Source organism: Drosophila yakuba, chromosome 2L, assembly GCF_016746365.2.
Source record: "Drosophila yakuba strain Tai18E2 chromosome 2L, Prin_Dyak_Tai18E2_2.1, whole genome shotgun sequence".
NCBI lineage: Eukaryota > Metazoa > Arthropoda > Insecta > Diptera > Drosophilidae > Drosophila > Drosophila yakuba.
In genome coordinates, this window is record NC_052527.2 from 20,190,417 (window position 1) to 20,207,779 (window position 17,363).

Sequence of the window (17,363 nt, forward strand, 5' to 3'; positions counted from 1 at the left end):
GCGAGTTTGGCGGTGGTGCGGCCTTTTTATACCGCCCTTGGTTCGGCTGCACTCGGCTAATCACACGAAGCTGCCAAAAGAGAGCGCGGGAGAGCGTACATGTTCTTGCAGGTAGATGCCTCGACCAATCGCCGCGTTCGGCTCGAAAACAGGTTTCGTCTTGTTTATGTAGGATTGCCTCACGTGCCGACTTCGTACACTTGCACCAATCGAAGCCGCAAACGAAGCGATGCCGTTATATTTGCTCTAGTGTGGGATATATAGTCAAATATGTTTACCTGTGTGCGTTGCGCTCTCCGCAGCTGTACTCTCTCTCCCTCTCTGCATATGCATTCAATGCGCAATAAGGAGAGCTACGATCTTACCTAGAAATTTAAATTTAACGAGAAATTGGAAAAACCCCACTTTTGAAGGATTAGCAAACGATGGTTTCCTTTTACCTCATTATCATTATCAGGTGCATCATTAGTTGACTTAATAACTGAAACGCAAAAACATTGGCAGGTACCCAACAAAAAATACTTACGATTTTAAGAACAGACTGTGACGGTGTTCCATTAATACGCAGGTAGGATTCTGCATCAATAAAGAAAGCTCTGGAAGGAATTTAAAACATACACATACATACATGTACATGTAGTTATATTTGAGATTGCGTAATAAGCTATTGGTCGAAATGAAAAAACCATTTTAGGTTCCGCGTTATAAATTAAACGGTATTATAACATATTTCGAAATTAATAGCAAAAAATAAAATATACATATAATTATTAATGTATTTAATTTTAATTTTGGTACTAAAAGATAATAACTAATAGATAATAAATAATTTATAATAACTTCATAATTTTAATACTTCTATGCCCCAAAATAAATTCTTTAATTAATCTAGAATATTGATAAAAACTAATTCATAAAATATATGCGGAACCGCAACAATCAGTAGTTAAAATAAATTTAATTAAATTAAATAAATATATTCTACAGCGTTTATATAGAAAAGAGTACGAAAGCATTCTCTTTAAGCTAATTGCACTCTTCTCACTGTTTCGATTCCACTTTGTTTCTTATTTGCTCTCCAACATTTTCTCTTCGATCTAAGGCGCCAAAGGAGCAATTTAAAAAAAAAGTGTTTAAGCGTTTTTGAGATTTGCTGGAGGGAAAGGATCCATGTAGTAGACAACTAACTGGTAAGCAATTAAGGAGCACGTCGAGGTGCTCAAGTGGACACTAACAAGCCCTTTATCAAGTGGCAGATGTGTGGCAACCACACCAAAACAAACAAACGGAAAGTGTTTAAGTAACAAATGAGATAGTAGGTGTGGACCCCTCCTCCCAGACGAGTCCTCTCCACTGGCAGGACATAAATCAAAGGGAACAGAACCACGTAGGAGACCAGTGCCAATTCCTGATCACTTACCTAGAATCTCGGAAACACTGAGAACAAATTTAGTATTTTTTCCGTGTAGATGCCACACACAGTTGGCATTTAACTTAATTAGCGTTCTTATCAAGCATTTGTCCCTGTGGCAGGGCGACTGCTGTGCCTCGGATCCAGATGCAGATCGCCCCGTTCCACAGGAATTCCCAGGAAGCAGACTATCCGGGCGCAAGTGCGATCCCACTGAGATTGCCAAACGAGGAACCCAAAAACCGCCAGCATAAATTAATAGATAAACATGTGCAATTCTACAGGACAGGTTTGAGTTTGGCGGGCAGTGTTGCCCATCTGGATAATTTTTCTTCCAAAAAAGTTATTTTGAATAATAGATGTAAGTGGCATTTCATGTAGTTGTTGCACAATATTTTATTTCATTTATCAATATAAAAATTTTTCAAAGTCAACCTACATATATATATTTTCATTTAAAACAATTTGTGAAAATAATAATAAAATTTAAACAGTTAATTTTTATAACTTACGAAGACCTTTTTAAAAACTTTCAGCTCTTCGGAATAAAATATAAATTTGATAATAGCTAGTTCTTGCGAACATCCCCATGTCTCTTTCGACTGATTTAGGCACTTTTGGCCACTATTTTCGGTCTGTGCCACGTACTGCGATTTACATGCCAAGTCCAGGTACTTTGGGCATGGGTATTGGGTCCAGCTTGAGTCCCAGGGTCTGAGCATCTGTTATCTTATCGCATGTCGTTGGCTTGGCTGTGGTTATATGGCCAAGCTGCCCATGACGTCTCCTCTAATTCCCCTTAGAAGTAGAAGTCCGGGAGACGGAGTCTCTGTTGCCGTTGTCTCTGCTCGATAGGCTGTTAACAAAGATTTAATGATCTTGTTAACTAATTTTTTTCTGTCTTCGTTCTTAGCCAGAGCCGGAGCAAAAGTGGTCGGGAGTGGGTCGGAAAAGGGACCACCCACCGCAACAACAACCATCCATCCGACCGCTGTGCAAGTTAATTAGTTTGCGTTTGTTGCCGGTCTTAAATCACACTCGAACGGGTTTATTGCGAGCAAGTGAGAGTGGAAATTTCGCCAAATACACGATTCCTATTAATAATAAGATATAAATTAATACTAAAAATACTTATTTTAAAATGCAGAAAGTATGAACTCGTCCAATACAATCGTTTAAGATTAAAAGCTTACACGTAAGTAAATATGGGCACAACCCTTTAAATCTTTTTTATGTAAATGTTGTAGCTTAAAACTAAGTAAGCAGATGCATGAAAAAGTATTAAGTAAGAATAGAAACTTTAAACTTCGTAAATATTTATAGTCCCAGTTCAGGTAAAAATCAATTACGAAACTTGTAAGTAGGTGACCCAAATAAGCAAACCGCAGACTTAATTTCAGAATCGAAGCCAATAAGCATCCCTTTGCCTGGCAAAACATTTTGAAAGCGTGTAAAATGGTGATATTTAAGCGATTTTTGGATGTTGCAACATCCCAGATCCCAGACACGATCACCAACAAAAACTCTCAGCCAAATTAAGCAAAAACAAGACGCAAAAGAGGCCAAGCCGCAACAGGCTAATCCTATTTTGGCGGCAATGAAATTGGAACAAAAATAATAAAACTTTTTTACGACGAGCTCTAAAAAGCAGAAAGGGTTCCTCGCTTTCAGCGTTCCGAACCGCCTCGGACCTCGTATTTTGATCTTGGTCTGGGGCGAGCAACAAATTATTAACGACATTTTAAATGCAACGCCTCTCGCCTGGAAAAAGGGAAAAAAGGGCAACAACCACAACCACAAGCCCGATGACTGGGCCACGATTTCTGGATGGACTTGGACATGGATGTGGACGTGGACTCCGACTTCCAGTTCGACCCGAGAGCTCGACTCCTTGCGGGCTGAACACGAAGATGCGACGCCTTTTAATGAGATTTGTCTGAAAACATGAAAAACTTTTGTAATTCCCCTCTTTTTGCAGGACACACAGCAAAAAGCGACAAAAGTTGGCACTGGAAAAATAACATTTGCTTACGTGTATTGGCTAAACCAAAGTATTGCTTACGTGAACAACAAAGTTATAAAAATTGTTCCCTTCTTTCATTACTCTTTCAAAATGTAATATTAAATATTGGTTTATGTTGTGTAAGGTTTTTTATTGTAACTTTAAGAACAATATTATTTCAAGTGTATCCATCCGAGAGGAATCACTTGCCCCAACGTGTGGCATTAACAAGTGTATGCTGCCAATTGTGCTTTATATTTTATGCTCTGGCTGTTAAAATTGAAAATTACTTTTGGCCCAGTCCCCCAGACGTTCAGATCTCGAAAACTTTCGAGGCCTACCGCATTTGAAAGCTGAGACAATAATTGCAGAGGAGAATTACAATCGAGCATTTTTATTATTGCCAGACCAGACTCCGTCACGGATCTGTGGGGATCTCCAGAGCACCTCACCTCACCTCACCACACCAAAGCCAATGCCAATCCCAATCCCAATCCCAATACCAATCCCAATTGGAGGCCCAATGAAAGTGCGTGTGGGTTGCTGCCCCTTGGGGTTTTTGTTTAAGGTCTTCGCAAATGAAAGTTTTCTCTCCATCGATGCTGCAGGACATTATGTTTGATTAACGAAACGCAGGGCGAGTATCGGACTGTTGTAAATAAATTTTACAACTTTTAATGCCACCCGGACAACGTGAAAACGAGAAGCAATTGAAATGTCTGAATTATGTTTGCTGAATTATTGAATTATACGTGGTCGGAGGGCCAGACATAACTGAAACAAGTACTTAATTACGTCAGGAGAAATTTATTTCCTTATCGAAAAACACAATATACGTTGAGCAGAAACTTGCAGAGCTTTAAGGGACATCATAAAAATGCCAAAAATATGGTATTCTTTTTATGCGCTGTTCATATAAATTTATTCAAGACTTTTTAGATTTCCCAAAACTCAACATTTTGGTTATAAAAAGAAGCAAATATATTGTACAGATAACTTCTGAGTGCTATTGAGCACTAACCTATTGATTTAAAATATATATTCGGTGAAGTGCACAAAACCATAACACATTCAATGTGGCGGCAAGCATTTTAGCCCGTCAAGTAGCCGCACATTATAACAGCATTAACTTGCAGGCCATCGGCTAAGTATAATGCATGCCACGAGCATAATGATGCACTCCCCAAAAAGTGATTGCCGATGAGGATGGAGACTGCGAAAATTATTACATACGGAGCGGGAATTCGGCATGAACATGACGCGCGATGCCACCATAAACCGGGCGATAACCTGGTTCAAGCCGTGGACCAAACCATGACCCACTCGATGAGCAGGGGGCAGCAACTGAGCCCCATCAAAAAAAAGTATCATATGCAAAAATTTTGGCGGAGGCAGCCGCTTAATGGCTGTTAGTTTGGCCGGCGTGCCTGTGGATGCCTCCTCTCCTAACCGCCATACCCACCACAGTGCCTGAAAACTACACGCGAAAAAATCTCAACTAATTGGCCCCTTGAATATGATTACTTTAAAATATGTAGAAACATTTTAAAATAAAATAAGATATTGAAACAACAAAAGGAGTTAGTTTCTAGAGGGCTGCCTTGTTTTGAAATTGCTGTGGCTTTTTCCAGTGCATCTCCATTTGCAGTCGCAAAAATGGCAGTCCAACGCTATGGTTCCAACCTGTAAAAATGTAAAACGACAGCATTAAGCTGCTCCAGCTCGTGCCACCAGCTGGAACTGTTTTCTTCATGTTATATTATTTTCTCGCCGCGAAGTTGCAACGCCACATGGGACAACGGTACACTTCGCGCAGGTTCAGGTGGGTTCACAAAGCGGCAACGCTCGATCTGATTTCTGTCACTGGTCTACCCATCTTGCCCTGGCCACGAGCATTCCGTGGACTCGAAGAGATATCCTACATTACACGTAGCTGGTGGAGCTTAAAACGTTTCAAATAAACTCAAAGAGATTATATTATCAAAATGTTATAGAATATGGTGTGCAGATAAACGCGCCTTGGTTGAACAAATTCAATTCTGGTTACAAAATCTTTACCTAATAATTCAGTTTTAGTTTTAGGTAATACTTTGGCTTACAAAATTTAAGCTAGACGTTAAACTTTCTTAAGTAACTGCGTGGTCGAGTCTCTTTCCGGTGGCCACTGTAAACTTGCCATACAATAAACTTTCAATATTGTAATTTAAGCAGTTAGAGGTTTTTGTACCTCTGTCTTATGGGCGCATGTTCTGTCCTCGATCGTGGAGCTGGTTCGGCTTCTGTGTTTCTGGGATGTGATGCTCAACCTGCTCTCCTACCATTCAAAGTGGCGGGTTCCTGAAATCACAGCCAGGTGCTGCTCACTCACGCAGACATTAAGGATCTCGGATCAGGGCGGGGGATCTCCTATTGCATTCGGGCGAAACCACCGCAGACATTGTACTTCCAGCCACTTGGCAGATGGCGGGGTGCAATTCAAATTAGTGCTCCGGGGCACTCGGGCACTCGGGATGCATTATCCTGTGGCACAGTGATTTATATACCAACAGGCAGGGGCACGCTTCTTTCTTTTCAATTACTCAACGCTTCCCCAACTCCCAATTTCATGGGGATCCCCAGCTCCCGTTTCGCCTGTCATGTTCCCTTTTCCATTCTATTTACTTGGTTTTATTTATTCAAATGCCGCGCCTCGAGTGGTCGCACTAATGAACAAATCCTTGCAGCCCGAGTCCTGAATATCGAATATTGAATGGTTTTCCGGGAAAACATCTGCGCGTGCGATTGAAGTGGAGTCCTGGCTTTGACTGTCGATAAGTGTGCCTATGTCGGGGCGTTGGTCCCAGTCAGAAATTCAGGATAATGCCTTAGTAACGATAGGGAGACTCGCAGGGAAGAGGTACTTTCTCTATTAAATAAAAATATATGTAAATTCAAGGAAACAACATTGAGCCAGACTGCAAACCATTTTAAAGAAAATAAAACGAATTTGTGATTGACAATATCGATAATATTTTAGATTTTTCATAGGCTCAATAAATAGTTGGGCATCCATCTACATTTGAGCAGCCCCATCAGCCAACCCATATTTTACTCGGGTTTTATCGCGTTTAAGACTTCTCCTTACTTAGGCCAGCATCTGTAACCCAATTTCGATCCCTGGAGAGTGAGATCTGTGGACCTCCCACGTGCTGAGCTATAAAATAAAACTTCATTCCCTTGCACAGCCAGAAAGACAACTTGTATATGCACCTACAACCAATCAAATTGATGGACATGATTAGAGGAGAAAATAAAAGAGGAAAGTGCGACCTTTGGCGCCTCAAAAAGAGTTGAAGACTGAAGCCGGGCAACTGAAGTCTGAAGACTGGGGACTGACAGACCGATACTGAAAATAGGCAGATGCATTGGGCTTTCGGGGCGATAATTGATGAGCTTTTAGCATTTAAGCAGCGGAAAATACAAACTAACGCACTTCAGTCGAGGGCCGCGGCAAAATGATGATTAATCATTTGGCAGGTGCTCCGCAGCGAGGCCAAAGAGGCACCATAAAGGCCTCGAAAGGGTTCAACATCCCGGCCCTTTTCTGCTTAACGAGAAACTATTTAACTTGATTTCAACGGTTTGCATTTTTGGTTAAACTGTCAAGTGGCCAAAGAACAGGGCCCGTTGGTCCGCACAAAAGGATTCGATGGTCGGCAAAGGATTACTGACTTTTATTTGGCCTGCTTTGGCCACACCCACGCAAAAGGTGCGTTGTCGACTGATTTTGAGGGCTGTGAGTGGGCGTGGTTCCTGCTGACCTGGTCGCCGGATTTTGAAGTAGTAGGCCGGTCCCTTTTGGCATCATTATATAATTTGACGAAAGCAATTCGAGGCGCGCATCGAAACAGTTTACGGGTGAAATCAAAGACGCTGGAACAGTGGGCCAGAAAGAAAAATAAAAGCATTTTAGTCTGAAATTAATTTGTTCCAGAAAGTTTACTTATTTACTAAAGGGCATACATTTTAATAGTTGATTTCATATTACCAATTTAATATTACACCTATTAATATTTTAATATAATGGTTCCAAGACCACTGTCAGTCGCACCAACTGACGGTTTAAATGCCCTGAAAATTTTGCAGCTTGAGCACCCAATTCGTGGCCCAAACTTCTTATTATTGAACCAAGATTTATGACAATTAATAATAGGTATAAAGCAATCGAGAATGGATGCCACTTCCGTTCCCAATCAATTAGGAGGGTCGAAAATATCTCCGCTGAGAATTATGACAAACTACGTATAAGCCAGATTTATGCTGACAGTTTGTTCGTTTCTCAGAGGGCTTAGAGATTATTTTATCTGGACCACCTAGCCAATGATGATGTAATCAAAACGAGTGGAGCACCTTGCCAAATCCTTATCTTCTCCGGGCCAGCTGGCATGTGTTCCACAAGCCATCGACATGGCTTCATCTCCTTGGATTTGTCAGCTGTCCGGATCCCGCTTTTGTTTGCTGATCTATTCAGTAGTACTCCCCCTCCGATCTTTTTGCGAATAATAGACAGACATGGAGATAGGCATCGCCATATAGCCTAGGCACAGGTTCGTTTTTCGCCTGACTCTTGGTATCTCTTGTTTTTGCAGAACAATGGCTGGAGTACAGAGAAAGATGTTCACCACCTGTCCTTGCTGACGAGCAGGACTATATTTTTTGCCTTTGTATGAGCAGATCGCAGTTTGATCCTTCGAACTGTGGCATTGGCTTGTGCCAGCACTCTGCAGGTTTTATATGTATTTGCAGGGTAAATACTTTTATATATTTACCGGTTCCGAATTCGCGATTTTATTTCTCTTAAATATTGTTGAATTGTTGGTGTTATCGAGGCACAGATATAAAAGTTTGGTCTTTGTTAATACTTTTAGATATTTACCGATTCTGAAATCGCGATTTTATTTCTCTCAAACGTTTTTCAATTGTTAGTGTTATCGATGCACAGGTATACTTTATTCTTTAATATATTTACCGGTTCTGAAATCGCGATTTTATTTCTCTCAAACGTTTTTCAATTGTTAGTGTTATCGAGGCACAAGTATACTTTAATCTTTTATATATTTACCGGTTCTGAAATCGCGATATTCTTTCTTTTAAATATTTTTAAATTGTTATTGTTATCAAGGCACAGGTACAAGTTTGTCCTTCACGAGTTGCCTGCATAGGTTATGGTTACGTGGTTACATTTCGAACTATTTCTTCCAGTGCACGATCACAGATGTTCAGAATCCTCTAACCAAGAGCCCACCTGATCGAAAGGCGGGATCGGGCAGCGCTAATGCGCCACCTACTGCTACTGGGAAAACAATGAGGAACAAAGCGCGCTGCGATTAGAAAAGGAAAACTGCGCAAAATGCCAGGTCGCATGCTGGGCAGGAAGGCGCTCGCCAAGGATTCATTTCGAGCCGGGAGAGAAGACAAAGGACATCGATGTGGGACAATGCTAAGCCAAATTGTATGGCTTTCTAACGATGTTGTCAAGCGGCGCGGGGTATGGTTATTCGTTTTCGATCGGTGCGACATACAGTCGGTGGTCTGGCCACAGACAGCTCTAGAAATTGATTAAAAAAAATATTTTTGGTTTTCTGTCGGCATATCGGGAGAGTTCTTATCGTTTAGCACCTGTCTAGCATCATCGTGCTTACTAGCCCAAAACCAAATATATTTTTGACTGAGCAAATAACCCATTTTGTGGTAAATATGCTCATGTCATTGAAAATCACGATCACCTAGGTAGCGTCCAAACAAATGGAAGATGGGAATAGTAAATGTTAAATGTTAAATCCTCAGAATTGAGGTGCCCAACGTGTGCGTCTCAAAATGACACTTAAATTATCAAACATTTTGATTTTCCTGCGGTCGTCGAGTTAATATTTGTTCATAGCCCGCATCTATTTACATCGTGTTTCTAGTTTTGTGTGGAAACTGCTTAACAAGTGTCTGTTTGGTACTATTTTTTATTTTTGTTCAGCTAACCCTTGAGAATTGAATGTTTCAGATAAGATAATTTTGGTTATCCTTCTTCCTGATATGTTGCGGTAATATTTTTTTGTTTGGACAGATTGCCCGGGAATATGGTTCTCTTAATGTGTTTACCTATAATAAAAGGTGCTTTCCGTTTTTGCGTTCAATGCAAGCAACATTTTGGAAAAGATTTTAAAATTTCACGTAGAAAGGTATTTCAAAATAAAACCATATTTACAACTAAAAGCTTAATTATTTTGTGAACTCGCTCAAATCGAGTCCAAAATTCAAAGGCAGCTAAGGATCATTGTTCTTTTCCTCTGCCGATCGGCAACATCTTTATTTTGGAAGAAAAGCGTTTCGATAATCACGGGTGTTGCACTCGCATCCCCTTAACTCTATTGTACGCAAATCTGCACCAAATTTATGCAAATTGAAATTCCTGAGCAACACCTGGAAGGCAGAGACAATTGTCCGGATGATGAATGTGCTGCAGGATTGTTCTTCTTGTTTTGTATTATTTTTGTTCATTCTTTTCCTAACCAGGACAGGCCAGACTTCTTGGCGCGGCAAGTACGAATATGTAGCAAAAGGCAAGGTGTCAATTCTGGGAAATCTGCCCAGCGTGCAGACAATGCCCAACTCAGCGGGATGTCTTCCACCTCCTCCTTCTTCTCTCCCAATCCCAGTTGGCCAAGACTATGGTTATGGCCATGTCGTTGGTGACAATGGCAATGGTTAGAGGAGAGATCAGGTGAGGCCCAAGTGGAGGCGATGCTAGCTGGCCATAACGAAGCGCAGACAACATTATTGTCATCGAATGGTAAAAGTAGTCCAGTGGGCTGTGGGAGAATCCTCAAGTAGCGCTCCAATTTACTCCGTCCTCCACGGAAATATTCTTCTTCCCACCAGCAATTTGCATTTGCAGGCGTTGTGCAGCTTTTCTGCACCGGCTAAGAATCACTTTGTTCGCTCGCTTTTGCACTTACCATTGAGGGTACATTTATTTATCTAGTAAATGCGAATGATTTTGCATAATTTATAAGATCTTATAATCTGGTTTGTCCTTCTTATTCTGTAGTCAACGACAGCTTTTACTGTTGCAGCTTTTAAGAGCAAGTTTATGTAAAATAAAGTGAAATTATTCGACGGAAATGTGTTTAATAATTCAGGGTAGCTTAACCTGTAAATAATCATTTAATAAATAAGAAAATATGGATGAGATTGTACTGAAATGAAATATCCCTAGCGATAAGATCAGAGGTTAAACTCTCATTAGTGTAAACCAATAACACCTTAAAAATATTTGCTGTGAATCAGAGTTCACAGGAAAGCAATTTGATGATATTTATTGAGCCAAAAAACCAAACTTTTGTTGCTGTTTTGAAATTAAAAGAAACCTGCCAACAAAGCAATTCCTGTGACCTGTTCCTCTGGACAATGCCAAACTCAATGGCGTGTTCTGGGAACGGAAACACAGTACTGTAAAAATAAATTAGAGGATGGTGTCCTTTTGCAAGCGTGTCAATTTACTTCCGTTTCTTAACAGGAGGATAACAAAAAATAAATCCCATTGCAGGTGTTCATCTCAAGCTCACCTTGCCATTACTTTGGCATTAATTACTACCTAAACGGCTGATAATTGAAACATTTTCCAGGCCTGTCCGCCATTTCCATAAGCCAAATAGATCGCTTCCTCCTCTGACAGATGGGGCTAACGTTTTCAAATGCCCACGCCCACTTAATTGGGGGAAAACCAGTAGCGAACTGCAAAACTGCTGCTGGGCTGTGGTGGAAATCAAAACCATCAGCGACCACAAAGTCCACGTCGTCGTCTTCATCATCATCATCGTTGTAAAACGTTTCCATGGCTGAGATTGATCATCGGGCTGGGCCCGAGCTCATCCATTTTGGCTTTGTTTTTCTTTCTTTTTTTTTAGTCCGATGCCTTAGCTTTTGGCCTTCCCAATCAGCCACACCCACAAGATGTGCAACGCTCATATTAAAATGGCTTAAAAAGGCAGCAGCAGGCCGCGCTGAAAGTGGCAAGACGGAGCTATAACAACGGCGACCCGCAGGAGATCTCCCAGAGATGGCTCGCTTCCGTTTCAGCTGCAAGGTGTGTGGCAACAACGAGGCCCAAACAGTAGCTCCACTTCCACTGCCACCGAAAGCGCAACAATTGGCAATTTCATTTGCTGCGCCCCCAAAACGCAGCTCCAACAGGTACGTAAAGCCTCTGAAGTGGATATGGTTGCTGGTTGGTCTGGCAGGCGACAGTGGAGACTCCATTTAAGGAACTTGCTGTCGGTAATGGGTTAGTGTACAAAAAATTAAAGCGACACTCTACTAATTTTAACATTTTAATCTTATGTCGATATAGCAATTGAAAAAATTAGTAAAAAAAAAAATCAACAATGTAAATCGTAATATAAATAGCACGGAATATAATATAGTCTTGGTTCAAGGTATTTTCCTCCGCACACAAGTTTTTAGTACTGACTATGTCCATACGTCTTCAGCAAAGGCTGCAGCCACTGTACCCGCCTCGACTTGCTTCATTCAAACTTTCTACGACTGTGACACGCTGCGATCTCTATGAACAAGGTCCAAATGGCGGTGGAATCAGTGGAGGAGGTGGGTTCGCGATCAGAGGAATCCGGGGAGGCAACTCCGTGTGCAGTGCATAAAAGTTGGTGGTGCTACATCATCGTCAAAACCGTCGAGTTGCGACTTCGATTTCCTGTGTCTGGATTGACGTCTTCCAGGTCACTTGCCACAACGTTTGGCTGCATTCGTAATTGCTCCGCAGCGAAATTTCCATATGATAATATTTATTCGCTGGAATATGCCTCCATCTCGAGTCGGCTCAACTGCATCTGTCCGTCCTGTGGAGGCAACGCCTGCGCTCCACGCAACACTCGTAAACACTGAGAACAATATGGGGGTGTGTTTAATATTGGTGATATCTTTATCTTTTGATCATAAGTTGGGCTTTATACATTTTCCTTAACCAACAGAAAAGTTATCGGGTTATATAAGGTAATAAAGAAATTCCTTAACAAGATAAAACGATAAATTACAAACTATAGGATCTATTTACATAAGTTAAATCCATTCTATATCTTAATACTAAAATGAAACCTTACCTTTTTATAAAGTTGTAGTAAAAATATCTTTCTTATTCAGCTTACAAAATTCATTTCTTTCGCAGTGCATTTGTTTTCGCTGTCTATTTGACACTGCGCAGGCGGCGAGGATGCTCTGCATCCGACTCCAAGCTCCACCTCCAAATGGCGAACTCCAACTCCGAATCCAAAATGTGTGGGTGGTCGTTTGAATGCCCTGCCCGGCTGCAAGTCTTTCTCCCGACTCCCAGCGTCGTGTTCGCATTTTTTTATTTCCATCTTCCATCTTTCGGAAAGGCCAATGCTTCCACTTCTTCAATCGATTTGAGGTTTATTATCTGGTTGGCATTTTAGTTGAATTGTTAGCCAAGTTTATGCGGCTAGCTCCGCGGAAATTGCAGTATGACGGCCAAGTGTGTATGATGCAAGGCATATGGAATCTTAATATAACAGGGCTATGAAGACGACAACTAAGCAACATCATGTGCAAATGAGGACTTACCTTGCATTAATAACCAAACTTTACTGCATTTCGATTAATTTCAAAGTGAAATCACCCATAGAAGCTAAGTAGCAAAAATGAATATGCATTTCTTACTAGAAGATAGTACAGTTTCTTCATTTAAAACACAGGACTGCACCTTGCACTTAAGGTAAACTCTAATGACACCATTGACCCACCCGCAGGAACACATAGCCTACCCCTATAAGTAGGGAGGTCAGGAAATTGACAAACTAAAAAAGGCTAAAAAAACTGAACAGGTATTTAGGTCAACGCTGCGCCGTGTATGTGAGTGTCGCCGGCACGCGTAATGAACCTGTTCGGGAGTTAAGCTGAGATGAGTTAGCCGTCGGCCGACAAAGACACTTCGTCGTGCATTTCTAATAAATTTCTAGCCGGGGCGAACGACGTCAAAACAACACGCGTCTTGCTCCTGGAAATGTCAGGTAACCTGGCAATTAAAAATGCGGCCCAGCACTCCCCTATGTGTGTGTGTATGTGTATGTGTTGGTACGATGATCTTTCGGGCCACAAGTTCAGTGGTGCACGGAAATGTGCGGGACACGGCCACGGCAACGGCCACGGCGACAGGAGTTGCTAAGCGGGCGACTGTCGCGCGCCGCTGTCTTAACTAATATCCGCTCACCCCGACCGGCGGCGGACTCGAGGCTTTGCGTCTAGAACAGAGGCATCAGACCGCCTCCATTTGAATAATTAGGCACTCGTGCCCGTCGAGCGTCGCCAGTCGCCCGAGAAGGCCCACTTGCATTCCTGTGCACTTTGCATAACGTGTCCTGCGCCTGCCTCTGCCACTTCCACTTCTTCATTCTGCTCCTGTTGCTGGGCATTGAACAGGAACAAGTGCTTAGCTAGGATCGAGTTAGTGGGCCATGGCAGGCACTCAGAAAATATACTCGCTTGGTTGCGAGTTTTAAGCCACTAGTAGGAATATTCGTAAGACCCATTTGGTCATTCACTAATTGAAGATTCTTATGTTTTCTAAGCGGAAATTAACAGATTTCGGTGGGAACCCTAAAAGGAAAATAGCTGGGAATGTAATGTTATATCATTGCTATGTAATTTTATTTAATTTTTTATTTACAAATAAACACAAATTATTAATAATAATAATAAATAGGTAATACTAAAAATAATAAATTACAACCCAAACCTAGCAAACAGCCATTGTAGGTGTAAATTATTTCAGTGTAGAAAAATGTTGCGGTCAGCAGTCTACGAGGGGTGGGTGCACTCAAGCGGGGTACACCGGCATATGCTTCCTTGGAGGTGTTGCTGATGACTCGTGGCAGCACCTCTAGCACCTGGCTGGGTGGCGTAGGATAATGTAAAGGAACTAAAGAGCACCTTACACAGAGTTTAATAATTACAAATTTAATATAATACAAATTATACTTTTTTAGGGCTTACTAGATTTTTTGAACATTACGTAACAGGCAGAAAGAAGCGTCACAGGATCAATAGTCGATCCTATCCAGTGCCGTTAAACCTAATATATACTTATACTTACGTATATTTGCCGACAAAAGGTAGCTAGCTTTAAAGGTAGTAACCCTGAACTTATGCGCAGTATTGACAAAAGCAACTGTAAAGCTTATTCTGTTTGTCATCTAGAAAATATTCACATCAGAAAAGAAAACCTCGCGCAGTTTGTGAACTATATCCAAGACGATGTCAATTATTTCTATTGAAGTTCCGATACAGCCGTATGCTGGTCAGCTGCTGATCATCAGCGATCTTATTCTGCCGGACTCAGCTTCTCAGGATGCAAACAAGACAAAAGTGTCGACGAAGAGAAAGCAACGAGCCTCCTTCTTTGATAGCAGCAGTATCCATAAAAAGATAATAAAACAATTGTCACAGGGCAACCAGGCAGACGACATCAGCATTTCGGAGCAAGAATCCCTCCTGGATGCTTTTTTGGCAGCCTTGGAGACCTACATGAAACATGTCGTCAAGAAGACTATCGATTTGTGCGAACATCGAACGAGCTATCACCTGTATAACGACGCACGTTGTGTGATGAAGAACGATATGAGGACCACGATGATGTTCCTCAACGATCTGGAGATGGCCGACTATGGATCCTCGGACGATGATGCCGGGTTTTATCACAAGCGTCGGGCAGAGAACGGCGACAAGGAGAGGAAGGTTGCTCGTCTGGAATCGGTGAATGATACAGCCATGCTAGCCATCGGCGGTCGAAAGCGCCCGGCAGAAGCACCAGGCCCAGAAGCTGCTCCATGTGGGTCGAAAGGCGGCCAAGTGGCCGGTCCCCCCGTTCAGCGACCATTTGCTCTACGGTTCAAGCACCTGAATATCAGGGATGTGCTGCAGTTCATGGAGGAGGATAGTCGCTACGCGCGGTCCAACATGCTGTTCGAAGCTTATTTGAAATACAAGTCATAAATATGCAATTAATAAGTCTTTCCTATACTTTTAAAGCATTCATCTAATAATATAATATTTTTTACAAAGAGCAGATCGTTTCATTGATTAAAATGGTGTTTATCAGTCCAACTAACTTAATTCAGATATATTTTATTATGAATATGTACATTCATTACATTTTTACTGTACGTATGTTATTTAAAAGACATATGTATATGAAACCGATTCCTGCACAAATCTTTTTCTATACCCCTGCACACGCGTTACCATTTTAATTGCAGCAATCCCAGTTCAATGAACTTCCTCCTCTCGCAAATCCCCAATGGAAACCCAATGAAAGCCCAAGGAAACAGGTGGTGTTCGCCGTATCCTTTGTTCGGCAGCACTTGGCATTCAATGGATCCCTTGTTCCGTGCACTTTGAACTTCTGTGCTGCACTGCAGCAGACGCATGACAATGGAGCGGGGCACTCAAAGGAATATCCGGCGAGACAGGAAGCATATGGATTCGATGCGCACTGGATTCGAGTATCGAGCACATTGCGCATGCGCCGCGTGATAGGAAACGTGATTTTATCGAGGCGGCTCATTATGTTAAGTGCTGGCAATAAAATCAAAGCGCACGCGGCGACACATTTCATTGAACTTCAATTGAAGCCGTTCCCCAAGTCTGCTCATTCAAGTAATTTTTTCTCTTTTTTTGGGACATGACCGTGGATCGTGCTAGAAACCTTCTAAGGTGGGGAGCATTAATTTCCATGTAATTGTGGGCATTTTAAAGGGGTAAGTGAGATTATAAATGCATTGAGGCTTGGAATATGTTAAACAGACGTGGCATAGAAAGCGTATTCGGCTGGTGTCAACCTTTGAAGCGGGAGTTTACAAAATATAGTATCAAGTTCTAGGCTATCACCATATTGATTATGAAAGGGATTTCCCCTTGAGGAATGTATCTATATATATTCAAAACTATTTTCCTCCACAGGACAATGCACCCACGAAAATTTCACTTCTTTCTATTCATATATAACCGCTTGATAAGCGCCTAATGTGTAAACAAATTCAAAGTGGGCCCATCCGCAGGATCACCACCTGTCCGAGTTGCATAGATAGCCACCCCTATTCGAGGCACCCTCTGCTACATGTTGCAACCTCAACTCGGGCGTGTATCCCTTTTTCAAGGACTTGCAGGAGCAGCTGGTGTAGGCACGAGGAAAATGTCAAATGCTGTCAGGCGTAAACTTGACAGGTAGATGAGCTGGAAAAGTTCTCCCCCTTATTGTATCCTTTGTCCGGCGATCGGAAGAAGAGAAAACCACCCCAAAGTTGCCACATTAAAGCACTTAAAACAAAAAACAGTAAAACAGAGTAAAGTTGTAAATATAAATTGAATTAACAGAAATTCTATCAAGGGGAAATGTATTCTTTAAAGTTAGATATAGTATTATACTATTTTCCGTAGATTGATGGTTCGATCGATTTATCGTAAAGTAATTAGCCTAAAATATCCTTTTAATATGTCTTATAAGGAAGTAAAGCACAGCAGTTTTTAAGTGTACGCTTCGCTTTTCCAGGCGGAAGAGTCTGCTTTTTATGACGAAAGCAAGGTGTGTTTAAACAGACGGCAGTGTTGCCGAGAACCTTGCAACCCTGTAAGGACAGGAAGGCGAATTCCAGCACATGCAGCACCACTGAACCTCTGGCAGAACCGCACCACCACAGACGATCCGTTAGGTTCCTTTCTATAGGTGCACCACTATCGTATTTATATAGCAGGAACACACAAAGAGTGGTTTTTGTGGGGGCAGGAAAATGTGTGGCACCCTTTTTGCATAACGCTGCTTTCTGTTCCGCTCAACTCCGATCCGATCCCAGCCGATCCGAGGCGATCCGGCAATATGGATACATGTCT

The 17,363-nt window shown here is 41.8% G+C and overlaps 1 protein-coding gene across 1 annotated transcript; it reads left to right on the forward strand.

Annotated features, from left to right (window-relative positions):
• Positions 1-14,622: 14,622 nt before the first annotated feature.
• On the forward strand, positions 14,623-15,538 carry LOC6529012 (transcription initiation factor TFIID subunit 4). Its single transcript, XM_002090008.4, has one exon. It carries the CDS (start codon positions 14,733-14,735, stop codon positions 15,468-15,470), a length of 738 nt encoding a protein of 245 aa, XP_002090044.2. The 5' UTR covers positions 14,623-14,732; the 3' UTR covers positions 15,471-15,538.
• Positions 15,539-17,363: the final 1,825 nt, after the last annotated feature.